General features: G+C 41.9%; 1 protein-coding gene across 1 annotated transcript in view; it reads right to left on the reverse strand.

Moving 5' to 3' along the window:
• Window positions 1-15,966, reverse strand: part of SEMA3A (semaphorin 3A) — a 376,079-nt gene that overhangs the window by 65,329 nt on the left and 294,784 nt on the right. Inside the window, exons 8-10 of the mRNA XM_075345229.1 lie at window positions 11,576-11,690; window positions 8,691-8,760; window positions 7,128-7,272 (exon numbers count right to left, since the gene is read on the reverse strand). Coding sequence (XP_075201344.1) covers window positions 7,128-7,272; window positions 8,691-8,760; window positions 11,576-11,690 — 330 coding nt within the window. The remainder of the gene's footprint in view (window positions 1-7,127; window positions 7,273-8,690; window positions 8,761-11,575; window positions 11,691-15,966) is intronic.

Raw genomic sequence — 15,966 nt, forward strand, 5'->3', positions numbered from 1 at the left:
ACTTTCTTTTTCTTTGATTTTTTTTTTCTTATTAAACGGGGGGCTGGATCCGGATTGTTACCCAAAGTTCTCTGAGAACTCCAGTCCCTGGGTCAGTGCTCAGTTCCTTTTGAACCCGCACGGATACAGACTTTTATAGTCCGGGTTCGCCCATCACTAATTATAACACTAGTTTCAAGCAGCTCTACCAAAATGGGTATTGTTAGGGAGAAGCTGGGGTAATACATTGCATAGCTTCGCCCTTCAAATTCATCAAAAGTGGTGGTGTTTGTTTATTAAGCCATGTGCACATGTTGAGTATTTGGTGAGTTTTTATCTCAGTATTTGTCAGACAAGACTAGGAGTGGAACAGTCAGCGTAGAAGTATAATGGAAACACGTGCACTACTTAGGCATTTGTGACGCCCTGGCTACCCCAGGTGGTCACACATAGAATAAGCCCCCAAATTACACCTTCCCTCACAGGTTTGCACCAAGCCAACAAAACCCTAGTCACCCCACAGGATAGGACAGGCACACAAGTGGGCGGGACCAGGCAGAAGGACAACGCCCACCTAGGGGTCTAGAGAATCCAGGGGCAGGAAAAGAGTGAGTGGAGTCTGAAGTTCGTAGTCAGAGTTGACAGTGGAGAGGAGTAGGAGTAAGAGAGTAGAAAGTGCAACTGAAGTCAGAGAGCAAAGGCGTTGGCAGAGATCCAAGGTGGACAGGGACAGGGTAGGAGCCCACCGGTACCGATACCAGAGAACCGACCCGGAAACCGTGCACAGAGGGGGTATTTGGACCCTGAAGCCAGGACCAAAACTAATGGCCTTGCTAATTAACCAATTGAGGGCAGGATTATAGATCCTGTCCCAACCAAAGTCTCAAAAGCAGACAACAGCCCACCGCGGGGGATAGGGCATCCGCCAGGGCCCAGTAGATCCCAAGGGCCAGCATCAGCGGGCAAGGCTCCCAATAGAAGTAACAGGAGCGGACTCAGAGTTCCATACCGGGAAGCCCACAAGAAACACAAGTAGTGCAGAGGAAAGTGACACAGACCATCACCCCGGGTGAGAGACCAGAATACACCCGGCCACAGAGCTCCAGCCACTGGCATCTTGGTTTACCACGGACTTGTGTGATTTCTTTAATAGTGAGTACACAAACATCTCCGGTCCGTCGGCGCGCTGGCCTCGGCAATCACCATCCTCAGCACAGAGACACTGGGCCCCGGGGCATCCATCCCTACCCACGGAGGGTTTACAACAGCTAGCTGCCATCCCAATGCCCCGGGTGCTCCCTAAGAGCAGCGGTGGTACCCCATTTTTCCACACACCGTGGGTGGCGTCACGGACTGTATACAATATCCCCATGTACCATTATCCCCCTTTTTATTTCGAAGTGTCCGCGAGACCCCCGGGTCCAGAGACCCCTCGAGCCACACTGGAGATCCATATCCGAGCAGCCCGGCTGCTGACGTGGGGGCGGTACACATTTTTTTTATCCACTCCTAGTTTTGACTTACAAATACTTAGCTAAGAAACTCACCAAATTCTCAACATGTGCAAGTAACCTTAGGGGTACTTTGCACACTACGATATCGCAGGTGCGATGTCGGTGGGGTCAAATCGAAAGTGACGCACATCCGATGTTGCTGACAATATCGTAGTGTGTAAATCCTTTATGATACGATTAATGAGCGCAAAGCGTCGTAATCGTATCATTGGTGTAGGTTCCGACATTTCTATAATGTAGCTGCAACGACGGTACAATGTTGTTTATGTCCCGCTCATCTCCGCCCCTCTGCTTCTATTGGCCGCCTGCCGTGTGACGTCGCTGTGACGCCGCACGACCCGCCCACTTAGGAAGTAGACGGGTCGCCAGCCAGAGCGACGTCGCAGGGCAGGTGAGTGCGTGTGAAGCTGCCGTAGCGATAATGTTCGCTACAGCAGCTCTCAAAAGAGATCGCAGCTGCGATGGGAGCGGGGACAATCGCGCTCGACATCGCAAGCATCGGCTTGCAATGTTGTAGTGTGCAAAGTACCCCTTAGACTTGTGGCAATGTGCATGTAGAAGCACGCCCTTGAGAAAATCTGTTAAATTAATTAGCTGCCAGGCGCCTCAATGAATTTGGTGCATCTTATTTTTGCTGGCCAGTCAAAAAGGCTGGTGTTCAAAATGCCTGTTTTAATCAATCAAAGCCACAGTACAGTAATAATGCCATGGTTGCTGGTAACATGATTCTTTATGCCAGTAAGATGACAGTGATGCCAAGCTTGATTTTATTTTTTAGTGGTCAACACAATTCTGAATTAAAAAAAAAATTGTTTAGGATAACATTTCTGAGACCTAGAACTATTTCATTTAGTCAATGGAACTCTGTAAGGGCTTCTTTTTCTTTTTTTGCATGCCAAAGATATGGTTTTGTTACTCCCATTGTGAAGCACATATGATGTTTTGTTCAGTATTTACTGCCTCTTTTTTATTTTATTTTTTTACAGTGTAACAATAAATTTCATGGTTACATATTTGATATCAGACTTTTTTTTTTTACATGTCAGTACCAAATATATATCATTTTAAATTTTGTATGTTTTATATGGAAAAGTGGTTGAATTAATATTTTATATATTTAGTATTTTTAAAAAAATATTTTTGCTTTAAATTTTAGTCCTCTTTGCACTTGTTCACTCATTCTTTTTACTGCAATACTTCCATACTCTACTGTACTGCAGTGTATAGCCAATTTGACCAATATAGTCACCAGTGGGGATTTTAACCAACAATCTAAATGTTGCTGTCATAGGTTGAAAGCAGCATTTAAATGGTCAACAGCAACAATCTGAGCTTGCTCCAGCCGCAGTTGTTTCAGGCAACTAGCGGATCTTGAGCTAAATCCAGACTTCGCCTTATCCTGTGACCATATGGCATATCTTTACCTTCTATGCTGAGAAAGACATTGACACATTTCTGATAAATGTCACAAATTTCTCTGATTACCCCAAAGAAAATACGCCAAGAACACGGTGAGAATATACAAACTAACATGATATAACAGTGATAAAAATCCTTAAAAAAAACTCGTATCACATGAGTAGGATAAAAAATAATGGACTGCTGCAGTGACATATTGACCGCAGTAAAATGACAAAACCGAGATGTAACTGAGCAACCCCAAAAAAGTGATGTCATCACCCATATAAACAAATATGCAGCTGGAGATCCAAGGGAACTATGACAAATTCTAAAACGTATGTTACAAAGTAAATTATTTGATAATTTAACATTTTACATGGGCATTGTTAGTAGTGAACAAAAAACAAAAAGTAACAATTTGTTTGAGGTTTCTTTTAACTATTGCCAACCAAGTTTTCCTCTTTTATGACATTATGCATTTCACTTTTATTTGTTAGCCTTTATTCTATTTTAGAGCATATTGACTAATGTGAATAATAAGGATTATACACTGTACATGTGAGCCATTCATGTGAGAGTGTACAAATCCACATACAGTCCAGATATTCATAGAAAATGTTACATCGGTTCATAAGCTACCATGATAAAACAATCAAAATAACACCAAGATTAACATTTATTGCACTCTAACCAATTGTCAGGGGGTGACGATTAATTTGTCTTAGTGAAGAATATTTGGTTTCCAGTTAAATATATTATAGGTCACTTTCCCATTACACTCACATTACAATATGATATAGAATACAATAAGATATCTACATAATGTGAGTTCTATAAATTCTTGTTGCTTCGAAAATAAATTTTAAAGCCTTAATTTTATAACAAACAGACTCAATTTTGAAGTATACATTTCTCAAGAAATACAACAGAGAACTAAATCGATCATCTTTGTTTTAACCTTGATCTAAGTGTTATTAATATTTAAATAGCAAATGGAATGAAAATCAATATGGTCACAAACAAGCTAGTATTACCCTCTGATAGATTTCGAAGTTCACACATTCTATGAATTGATCAAATATCACAATATTCAATTGTTTCATTTTCATTAGTAATTCAATTCTTAGCTTTGTTTTGGTTTGATATTTCTAATAGGAGTATTAACGTTCATTTAGAAAACACATAACTATATATTGTACATGCCCCCTCTGAATTGTAAAGCGCTGCGGAATATGTTGGCGCTATAGAAATAAAACATTTTATTATTATTACTGTATATGTTTCTAAATGTATTTAAATCACCACTCCAGCATTTTTTTTAAAATGCACCTCTATAATGGCACTTTAAATTTAAGTCCCCTGCCCCCTCTCTTATACTAACCTTCTGGCGGTTTCATCTTCTATTGCTGCCACTTTCTCGTTCTCCTGTGATTAGTGACCTGCCGGCAGCTCCAGTGTTTCATGGAGTGTGCCGAAGGTCACTGACAACTCAATACATTTGTAGGAGATCCACATTCTGGCTCTCATAGAGATGTATTGGGAGCTTGTGATGCAACACCTATCTTCCAACCAGTCAAAAGTTAATGTGAGAAGATGGTGCCATAAGACCGGAGCAGCATTGGTAAATGGTGAAGCTGCTGGAGGGTGAGTATAGTATAGGACAGGGGGCAGGGGACTTAGATTTAAAGAGCCACTCCAACACTGACCCCCCCCCCCCCCCCCGCTGGAGTGGTGCTAAAAATATTCACTCCTCTGAACGTTTCTATGATTGGGCCAAGTTCTTACTCCTACTATTCCTCTGCTATTTAAAAATTACAAAAAACAAAAGTTAGCAGCATATTTAAGATGAAAGCATAATGTGTGGGCAGTTTCAATACAATTAATGTTTTATAAGCTGGAAATTATCACTGCCTAACCACATCCTGTGCAGACCAATAAGACTAATCTGTGTAACCCCGCCCTCATCACTTATTGATAGCTTACTGACAATTCACAGAATACACTGGAAGCTGCCAGTCAGTGGAGTTGGTAGGGTTTAGAGATGAGTGAACCTAAGGTTTGAGGTTTGGGTTCAGGTTCGGAAACTAACTTAAAAAAAGAAAAACAAAACAAAGTTTGGGCTCGAAGTTCAAGTGAGTTACAAGTGCAAACCACTCTACCGAGCAGCGCTGTGCATGGGTATGAGTGGTACTGAGCCCTGTGCGAGCCTCTTCCAGTGTTTGAACGGCTCACACTGGGGGTAAAATCAGCGTCATCAGATGTAATATGCCCATACATTAAGAAAAAAGAAAATCAGGATTACTTACCGGTAATGTTTTTTTCCAGAGCCACGATAGCGCCATCATAGAGATAGGTACGCCCCTCATTTGTACAGGAAACCCAGTAAAATAAAAGGACTACACCTCTCCACCGCATCAGTTATGTTACAGAGCACAGAGAGGAGTACTAGAAAAAACCAAGGTTAATCCAACACCAAGAATCACACCCACTAATCATGGAAGTTACAAATGTGAATGAAAAGGAAAAAAGGGGGTGGGAAGTAGTGGCGCTGTCGTGGCTCTGGAAAAAACCATTACCAGTAAGTAATGTTAATTTTTCCCATCGCCATGACAGCACCACCAGAGAGATTTAAAAGATAACACCATTAGGGAGGGACCACAGCCTGAAGAACCCTTCTACCGAAAGTCATATCAGACATGGCAGAAAGATCTAGCCGATAGTGCTTAAAAAAGGTGGTCGAAGAAGATCAAGTGCTGCCCCTCAATTTAATCTGGAGGGTTATCTGCACATTCAATCTAGGAGGTCGAGTCAGATTTGGTAGAGTGTGCCCTAACCCCCTACGGCACTGTTTTACGCAAATCTAATAGCCTCCTTGACCCATCTAGCAATAGACCCCTTTGATGCTGAAAGTACTTTCCTGAACCATGGAAACAAACAAAGCCTTACTTTCCCTCCAATGTTCAGTAACCCCTAGAAACTGAAAAAGAGCCCTTCTAAAATCAAAGGAAGAATTTTTACTCATTCGGGTCCTGGGGACAGGGACATAAGGAGGGAAGGACAATCCCCTGGGAACGGTAGAAAGTCCTTACCACCTTAGGCAGAAAAGGCAAGGTCAGTATGCCGGATTACCATATTATCCCTAATATGAGTGCATGGAGGTGTGATAGAGCGGGAAAGAAGGTCACTAACCCTCCAGGCTAAGGTCAATGCAATTAGGAGAGCCATCTTGAGAGGTAGAGAACCGAATGGAGGAGTAGGCAATGGGCTCAAGAGGTGCCCCACAAGAGCATCTAACACCAAATAAGGTCCCAATAGGGAAAAATCACAAGGAATAGGTGGATGCCAGTGACAGTAGGAAATTAATCTTTTGCTCCTGTATTTCCTGCAAAATTGCAACTGTATAGTGCCCCTAAGGCTAACCCCTGCATTTTTAAGGCACTGACGGACAACCCAAATTCCAGACCACTCTGGACTCCAGAATCGCCTGAGCAGGGGCCTCTTCCCCCAGGCAACGACCTGTAGAGGACAGAATTTCTGCCATACTCTGTTATAAAACCTAGGTGGAGAAGGTTTCCTACTACTTAAAAGAGTGGCACCAGGTTTGAGGAAAACTCCAATTACCTTCACTGTGACAGCGCCACGGCACTTCTGTGTTTCCCATCCTGGGACAGGAAACCGAACTAATCCGGTGGAGAGGTGCCACCCTTTTATTTTACTGGGTTTCCTGTCCAAATGAGGGGTGGAGCTCTCTCTCTGGTGGCACTGTCGTGGCAAAGGAAAAATTTCAGAAACCCCGCCCATCCTCCCCTGGAAGTATTCTGGTTACAGCTGGTTGCATGTGGATGTAGACATGAACTGCCCAATTACTGACTTGCCTTGAGGTTAGGTTCAAGTCAGGGTCACAAACTGAACCTTATCTAAGGTTTTAAAGAGCCCTGCGAACCAAACTTCCAAAGGTTCACTCATCTCTAGTAGGGTTATACAGAGACCAGAAGTCTTAGTGCTGCTACATCTATATCAGACAAAACAAGGATTCTTCACAACTGCACCAGTCAGTCTAGTAAGTAATATATCATTGGAATAATAACTACTGCCTCTGCATTATGCTGCTATAATGTTCCATAGCAAAAGCCTGCTGACAGATTAACTTTAACAATGTAAATTTTAGATATGTTTATATTGTTGATGTACACATTTTTTTGGTTAATTTACACATTATATGAAGCTACTCACAGTTCCAGGTCTTGGATAAGGAACTCTTCCTTGATAAGGCACCCACTGAAAATTAGGACCATCTCTGTGAGCATAGGGACCTAAAAACACTCTTCGGACATCAGACAAGCTGTACATACATACAGCTGAACCTTTAAATACATTACTAGAAAAATAAAACAGAAGGTAATATTAATTGGGAAACAATACCACAAGAAAATTACACCATTAAATTTATGTGAATTTTGATCAGGTTTTAAATCTCTCACAAACAAATTCAATACATTATCAGCAAAACTCTTCACAGGCTACAATTAAGGCTCCACTCACACGAGTGTATGGCTTCCAATGCGAGAGCATCGGATGCGATATGCTAATGACCCCCGCCTCAGGCTCTGCTGCGAGCATGAGCCGAGTGTCATGCGACTGTGACCCGATCCTGCAATCAGGTCACAGCTGTGAAGCTGAGGGAAGGCGCTGCAGAGGAGAGGAAGGGGTTAATCCCCCCATCTCCTCCATTGTTAGCCAAGTGTGTATATCGCACTGCACTGGGATAACATCTGAATGCAGTCCGTTGTATCTCTCGCACCCATTCACTTGAATGGGTGCGAGGGATATGGCTCTAGCAGAAAATCGCAGCATGCTGCTACTTTTCTCGCATCCAGAATTTGGATGCGAGAAAAGCTGACCAATTGCTCTCCCTCATTGACTAACATTGGTCAGAGTGCAATGCGAGATTTTCTCGCATTGCACTCGTCCAATTTCAACGCTCGTGTGAGCGCACCCTAACATCACAATTATTTGGTGGCCAGGCCACACAGCTAAACCAATATAGCATATACATCTCCTGTCAGAGTATCTGGTATCGCAAATTGAGGTTTTTGTTTTCAAAGCTGGTCATGTAGTGCTAGTCCTTTCTACATATTTCAAGCTAAGAAGAGAAGGCCACACTTCTGACAATATTTTTTTTAAAGTGCTACTAGAGAAAGCTGAAATCTCTCTATGTCAACTTAAAATCAAAATGAAATGATTAAGTAAGAGGTATTTCCATCAAAGGGAAGGCATATTGCTGGGATATGTTACCAATCTCTGATCGGTCGGCCCCCACCTGAATAATTTTGTTATTATTCGGTGATTGGAAGGCAACTACTTCACATAGAAAAAACAAAGGGGAATACAGCGCTATAGCGTCACTACAGGTCTTTTAATGTTGAAATTGGTGGGCGTCTCAACAGTCAGAACCACTAGGATCAGAAAGTAAAATCATAAGGCCCCATCACACACAGAAATAAATCTTTGGCAGATCTGTGGTTGCAGTGAAATCATGGACATATTGTTCCATTTGTACACAGACACAAATCTGGCACTGATTGTCCACAATTTCACTGCAACCACAGATCTGCCCCAGATTTATCTTTGTGTGTGACAGGGCCTATATCCTAGCAATATACATCATTCTTTGACATCAAAATAATCCTTTAAACATATCTGATGTGTAAAATCCATGCATTATTCTATTTCATGTATGTAACAGATAAAAGATTTTTAGACATGCTGAATTAATTAGGGGAGAGCACAATATACCTTGAAGTTGTGAAAACCGCATAAACAACTGGATTCTTTGGGTCTTTAGAGTTCATTAAATACACATCCTCTATAGCAAAAGAGAAAAACATCTTACATACCTTTTTAGGAGAATTACAAAATGTAATACAGATTGAGCACACAAATCATACTGGGAGTCTTCACAGGGAGAAATTTGGACTACAGTCGAAATATGATATATATATATATATATTTATATAAAAATAAGTGGGATGATTATCCTCACTCCCCTAATGTGTTTTAGAGTACAGAGATGGCTAGTAGCAGGATTAGCAGTAGATGCAGCATTCAATTCCACGTAATCACTCAGCAATAATGACTTAAGCTGGCCACACACAGGACACCTATCTATACTGACATCTCCCATGTGCATGTACCCATCTTGGCCAAGTATTCCTGTGTTTTCATCGGAAAGAATAAATCTGATAGTGACTTATAGCCCCTGAAAACAAAGGATCTAATGTTGAAGTTCCAATGGCTGATTCTGCATTCCTCTGACATCATCAGAGTACAATCAGGAGGCCCACATGCATAAATGATGGTTGGCCAGTCCTGTTGAAATTGGCAAGTTCAGCTGACTTTCATTCAATTTGTATGTGGTCTTATCATTGGATACAACAGAGACGTAAGAAAAAGAAAAAACACGAAAGAAAAAAAAACAAAATAAAAATGTATGTGAAATACAGTATTTCTATGTTAAAGTGCATCTGTCAGTAGGATTAACTGTCCTAAGCCATTCATAGAGGCATGCTGGTCATAGAAAGTTGATTAAAATGACACCTTGAAATCTGATGTCTCATTCCTGAGAAGAACTATGTGCAGGACATGCATCTCTCTGATAATCTGCCTTCAGAGCTCATTGTAAATGAAAGGGGGAGTCACGATCTATCTATCTATATATATATACACACACACACACACACACGGAGTATATAACAAAAGTGAGTACACCCCTCACATTTTTGTAAATATTTTACCAGAACTTTCAATGGGACAACACTGAAGCTATGATACTTTGAAACATGGTAAAGTGGTCAGTGTACAGCTTGTAAAACAGTGTAAGTTTTGTGTAACCTCTAAATCAGAGGTTCCCAACTCTAGTCCTCAAGGCACACCAACAGTGCAGGTTTTCAGGATTGCCTTAGTATTGCACAGGAGTTGGAATCATCACCAGTGCAGGTGATTAAATTACCACCTGTGCAAAACTAAGGAGATCCTGAAAACCTGCACTGTTGGTGTGCCTTGAGGACTGGAGTTGTGAACCTCTGCTCTAAATAACTCAACACACAGCCATTGTTGTCTAAACTGCTGGCTATAAAAGTGAATACACCCCTGAATTAAAATGGCTAAATTGTGCCCAATTAACCATTTTCCTTTCCTGGTGTCATGTGACTCAACAGTGCTACAATGTCTCAAGTGTGAATGGGGAACACTCTCTTATACTTGTCACTGGAAGGTCAACATGGCACCTTATGGCAAAGAATCTTCTGAGGATCTGAAAAAAAATAATTTTTACTCTACATAAAGATGGCCTAGGCTGTAAGATAATTGCTAACACACTGAAACTGAGCTGCAGTATGGGGGCCAAGACCATACAGTGGTTTACCAAGACAGGTTCCACTCAAAACAGGTCTTGCCATGGTCGACCAAGGAAGTTGAGTGCACATGCTCAGCATCATATCCAGAGGTTTTCTTTTCAAAATAGACATATGAGTGCTGCCAGCATTGCTGCAGAGGTTAAAGGTTGTGGGGGCTTAGCCTGTCAGTGCTCAGACCATACACTGCACATTGCATCCAGTTGGTCTGCATGGCTGTCATTCCTGAAGAAATCCTCTTCTAAAGATGGTGCACAACAAAGTCCACAAACAGTTTTCTGAAGGTAAGCAGACTAAGGACATAGCTTATTTGAATCATGTCCTGTGATTTGATGAAACAAAGATTTTTTTTTTTTGGTTCAGATGGTATCATGTATGTGTGGCTGCAACCAGGTGATGAGTACAAAGGCAAATGTGTCTTGCCTACAGCCAAGCATGGTGGTGAGAGTGTCATGGTTTGGGGTTCATGAGTGTTTCTGGCTGTGGGAAGCTACAGTTCATTGAAGGAACCATGAATGCCAACATGTACTGTGGCATACTGAAGCAGAGCATGATCCACTGCCTTTGGAAACTGGGCCACAGGGCAGTATTCCAAAATAACAACTCCAAACAGACCTCCAAAACGACCAAAATGTCTTGCTAAAGAAACTGAGGCTAAAAGTGCTGGACTGGCCAAACATGTCTCCAGACCTAAACCTATTAAGCATCTGTGGGCCATCCTCAAATGGAAGGTGTAGGAGTGCAAGATCTATAACATCCACCTGCTAAATTATGTCATCAAAGAGGAGAGGAAGATTTCAGAGGCAACTTGTGAAGCTCTAGAATTCCACACCGAAGAGATTTAAAGTTGTGTTTGAGATTAATGATGACCACAAAAAATATTGACCTTTTGTGCATATTTTGGCCATTTTCACTGATGGGTGTACTCACATTTGTTGCCAGCGGTTTAGACATTAATGGTTGTATGTTTGGCTATTTAGAGGAAACACCAAATGTACACTGTTATACAAGCTGTATACTGACTACTTTATATATTACTCATTTAAATAGCGCCATTAAGTCCATAGCACTCTGTGGAGCGTGAGAGGGAACACACACACACACACACACACACACACACACACATACTTTATATGTTAGATAAATTAAGATAGGTTCGAACTTTAAGGAAATATCTAGGAATTTGTCTTGAAAACTAACACCTAGCCAATGGATTATTATGACTTAAAAATTATGACAATGTGTTATCTATTAAGAAAAGGCACTCACGTAATTCATCAAAGTGTGTATCAATTCCATTAGGACCAGGAACAGAACAAATTAATCGAGCCTTTAGAAATGTCGTCCACTTGTTAACCAAACTTCGGTGCCCACCAAAATCATTCTGTCAATAATTAGGAGAAAATACATAATAAAATTCTGCCAAATTTATATAAAAGAATTCTGCTTTTTTCTAAATGTTGACAACTATTAAATAACAAGCAACTACCATATGTATTATATTTCCATTTAGTCGGTTGATATGTCAAAAAATGTGCACTATATAACAAGCTCCCCATGCTGTAGCACATTCCAGCAATGTTAGATTCGTCCACTGATATAAATTATGTTGCTGTGCAATATGTTGGTGTGTTTAGTCTCTTGGGAAAGAACATGATTTTGTTTTGCATTTGGAAAATATCTCAAATGTGTTGCTCATAAGAATTTGTGGTTTTTGTCATCACAGAACATACTCTAGAAAAGTTCTTGATGAATAACATATTCCTATGCCATTGGGCATAAATATACATATGTATTGCTCTCTAAACACTTTAAACATCTGGTGTACGATCTCTTATTAAAAATAATAAGTTGTCTCTTTATGAGGAAAGTGCAAAAAAACTTGACATCGATCTGTTGCCAAATATTTGTTATTTTTCAAATAATAAAAAGTAAATGCTTTTAGCAAAGAAAAAAAGTGTTAAGAATGTTTTTTTTTCCATGGAGTAATCACAGCAGAAGACTAGCTTCTTGACCTCTATGGAATTAATAATGAATAAATAAAAAATAAAATCTAATACTGCAGGCAATGACATGGTGATAAAAGCCATATGAGATTATGAAGGATTTTGTCATTTAAAGGCAAATGCTTGTTTAGTCACCATCTAATTTAAATAAAACCCCTTTTTCAGTGTGATTAGGTTTTGTAAGGGTTTATCTCCCGGTGTGAACAGCTTAGTAGACTCCACGCATCCTGCTTGCTGGATTTAGTGCCCTCTTGATCAGTTGACACTCTTTGTCCGAACTATGCACTCTCTGATGCCTAAAGGGTACTTTACATGCTGCAATATCGGTACCGATATCGCTAGCGAGCGTACCCGCCCCCGTCAGTTGTGCGTCACGGGCAAATCGCTGCCCGTGGTGCACAACATCGCTAACACCCGTCACACGGACTTACCTTCCCTGCGATGGTTCGTGCGGAGTCACAGTGAAGTCACATGGCAGCCGTCCAATAGCAGAGGAGGGGCGGAGATGAGCGGTCGGAACATGCCGCCCACCTTCTTCCTTCCTCATTGCCGGTAGATCCAGGTAAGGAGATGTTCGTCGTTCCTGTGGTGTCACACATAGCGATGTGTGCTGCCGCAGGAACGATGAACAACATCATACCTGCAGCAGCAACGATATTTGGGAAAGGAGTGACGTGCCAACGAGCAAGGATTTTTCACATTTTTGTGCTCGTTGATCGTCGCTCCTTGGTTTCACACGCTGCGATGTTGCTAAAGGCGCCGGATGTGCGTCACTAACGAGGTGACCCCGACGATATATCGTTAGCGATGTCGCAGCGGATAAAGCACCCTTAAGGCTATGTGCACACTAGAAAATGGACTTTTCTTAAAAAAAATCCGCACCCTAGGGCAGAATACCGCACCTGCAGCAAAAAAAACGCAGTAAAACCACACCCGCATTTTTGACGCAATTTAACACGTTTTTGCTGCGGTTTTTCCGCGTGTTGGCCCCTGCGTTTTTTTTACGATTATCTATGTGTGTGCACAGCATTTTTTTATACCCATAGGTTTTGCTGAAGAATGACTGTAGAAATGTTAGACACATTTTCTGCAGCAAATCCGCGGCAAATCTGCAGTAAAATCCGCTGTAAAATCCGCAGCATGCGCACATAGCCTAAAACAGAGATGACTTTGGATTTGTAGCATCATTAAAGTGTCAGGCATTGAAGTCAACTGAATTCAGCAATCTGCCCAGGCTCAGAACAGTGCTCACGGGCTCTGTAGCAAAGAACTTGCAATTGTTACACTCCTAGCCTAAGAGACCAGCCATGGTTGATAGACTGCAGAGGTGGCCATTAATCTAAGCAATAAGGAATAGAAAAATCTCTCTGTTCTTGAGAACAGAGAATATGAATAATAAGTAGTAATTGTATAGTTGCATGCATTTACAAGCACTTTGCTAGTTTACCCATTGAAAGTGAACCTGCTAGCTGATATATGCCACCCAAACCATGGGCAGCATGTATCCGTCACTGGCTATATTATTTCAGTGAGGTATGTTTGAGTCTGAAATGCTGCAGCATTTTAGAGGAAAAACATACCTTAATAGTTGCCAAGGACTGAGCTACGCTGTGTACTGCATGTACAGGCGTGTTTCCGGTGCCTTCTGCCTACATGCCAACAGTGAATGGCAGGCCTTCACCTATGTGTGCATATAATATGAAGATGAGTGGATTAAAATCTACACTGCCAAACAATTCAAAGATGAACAGGAAAAAATGTTATATAGAACTGTAGTTAAATAAGTCAACGCGTTTTGAAGTAACATTCACTTCTTTATCAGGACAAACCACACGGATTATTGTGTGGATGTCACTTTGAAACGTTTGACTTAATAAACCTCTGTTCTCTTTCACATTTTCTCCTATTCACCTTTGGATCATTTGGCAACTCAGATTTAACTCACTCATCTCCAGCTTCACACTATCTTCACCACGTGGATCTTCAGCAGGCCTCCCTTTAAGCCAACAAAGACGTTGTGCTTTTTTACAACCACATCAGTTGAGCAAAATTGCCTTTTGTCTCTCTGCTGATCCCAGTTAAGACCCTATGCTGTTCACATAGTCTATTCCAGTTTCTTTTGCCTTTATGACTGCATAAAAGTAGGGATGGGCGATCCCAAACTGTAAAGATCGGGCCCGAGCATGACCTTTCGTGAGAAACAAGTGTTACAGATCAGGTCCAGATTGGGTCCAGGGGCTGTACAAAAAAAAAAAGCACTATTAAAAAACATTATGATTATTCTTACAGGTCCCGCGACGCATCCTGCAGACTTTGCTTCCCGGCGCTTCTGCATCCGCGTCCGTCCAATCATTGCTGTACCACCCAGTAATCTGCACTAACTACTAAAGGACCTTCAATGACGCCATAGCCATGTGACCCAGTCCCATTTGAATGCTGCATTACTTCTGGCTACAGACTGGTCACATGACTATGATGTCTCAAAGGTCCTGGTAACTGAAATTTGATGTCACTGTGGTAGTGTCGCATCTGCATCACTCGATACGGCCGCACACTCTCCTGACAGGTGTGGTTGGCACTCATGTCCGGAGAGTGTCAGTCTGTTTGGGGAGATGCCCATGCGAGACTGCACAAGTCACACGTAAGTGAAACTCCAGCCTCAGTGTCAGCCTGCTTCTCACTCTGTATAGACGCTGCTGTACAGAGTGTTGTAGCAGAGTTGACATTGTTTATTGCTCTCTCTGCATCTCACTCTGTATAGCCAAGCATGTGACAGAGCACCTCGCCGGTACACGGCGCTCGCCTAGTATACCGAGAGTACTGAGATGCTCCGGCGAGCACCGAGTACCGGAGAGCATGCTGACACTACAGCACCTTGCATGACATCATAGTCATGTGACCAGTCTGTAGCCAATGAGATAATACAACATTCACACGTGACTGGTCACATGCTATGACATCACGGAAGGTCCTTTGGTTACTGGGCGGCACAGCGTTGATTGTACTCGGAAGCAGAAGCGCAGGGAGACAGAGTCTGCAGGATAAGTTGCGGGACCTATAAGTATAATGACAATTTTTATCATTGACTATATTCTTTATTTTACAGCCCCCCGCTGCCCCATCCCATAACTGTAAAGTCCAAGTTCAGTGATTGGATGCAAGATCGTGCTATCTCGATCCCGATCTTTACAAAATCATCAGGCGAGTCTCCCCAATCCTGACAATCGGGGGGGGGATAGCCCATCATTACATATAATCAGAAACCTGTCAGTACAGGACAGCAGTAGGGAAAAGCCACTGGGGACTTGCCTGTACATCTAGTACACAGCGCGGCTCAGTCTTTGGCGGCTATTACAATATGTTTTTCTCCTAAATGCTGCAGTGTTTCAGAGTCAAACTTATCTGGCAGAAATCACACAGCCATTGGCTGTCCACGGTTTGAGCAACATATACACCCTGTCCTTTCTTTTCACATTATCACCATACTGTATATAACATTTTGCCCTCATGCATATGGCTAATTAAGAAAAAAGTAAATGAAAGTGAGGGATTGTATATCGCGATGTACGTATTGAAGGAGTTTTTCCATAATGAAAACATCCCCTATGTCACTTATCCACAGGACAGATGATACCTGGAAGTGTAACCGCTAGG

This window comes from Anomaloglossus baeobatrachus, chromosome 4 (genome assembly GCF_048569485.1).
Source record: "Anomaloglossus baeobatrachus isolate aAnoBae1 chromosome 4, aAnoBae1.hap1, whole genome shotgun sequence".
Taxonomy (NCBI): Eukaryota; Metazoa; Chordata; class Amphibia; order Anura; family Aromobatidae; genus Anomaloglossus; species Anomaloglossus baeobatrachus.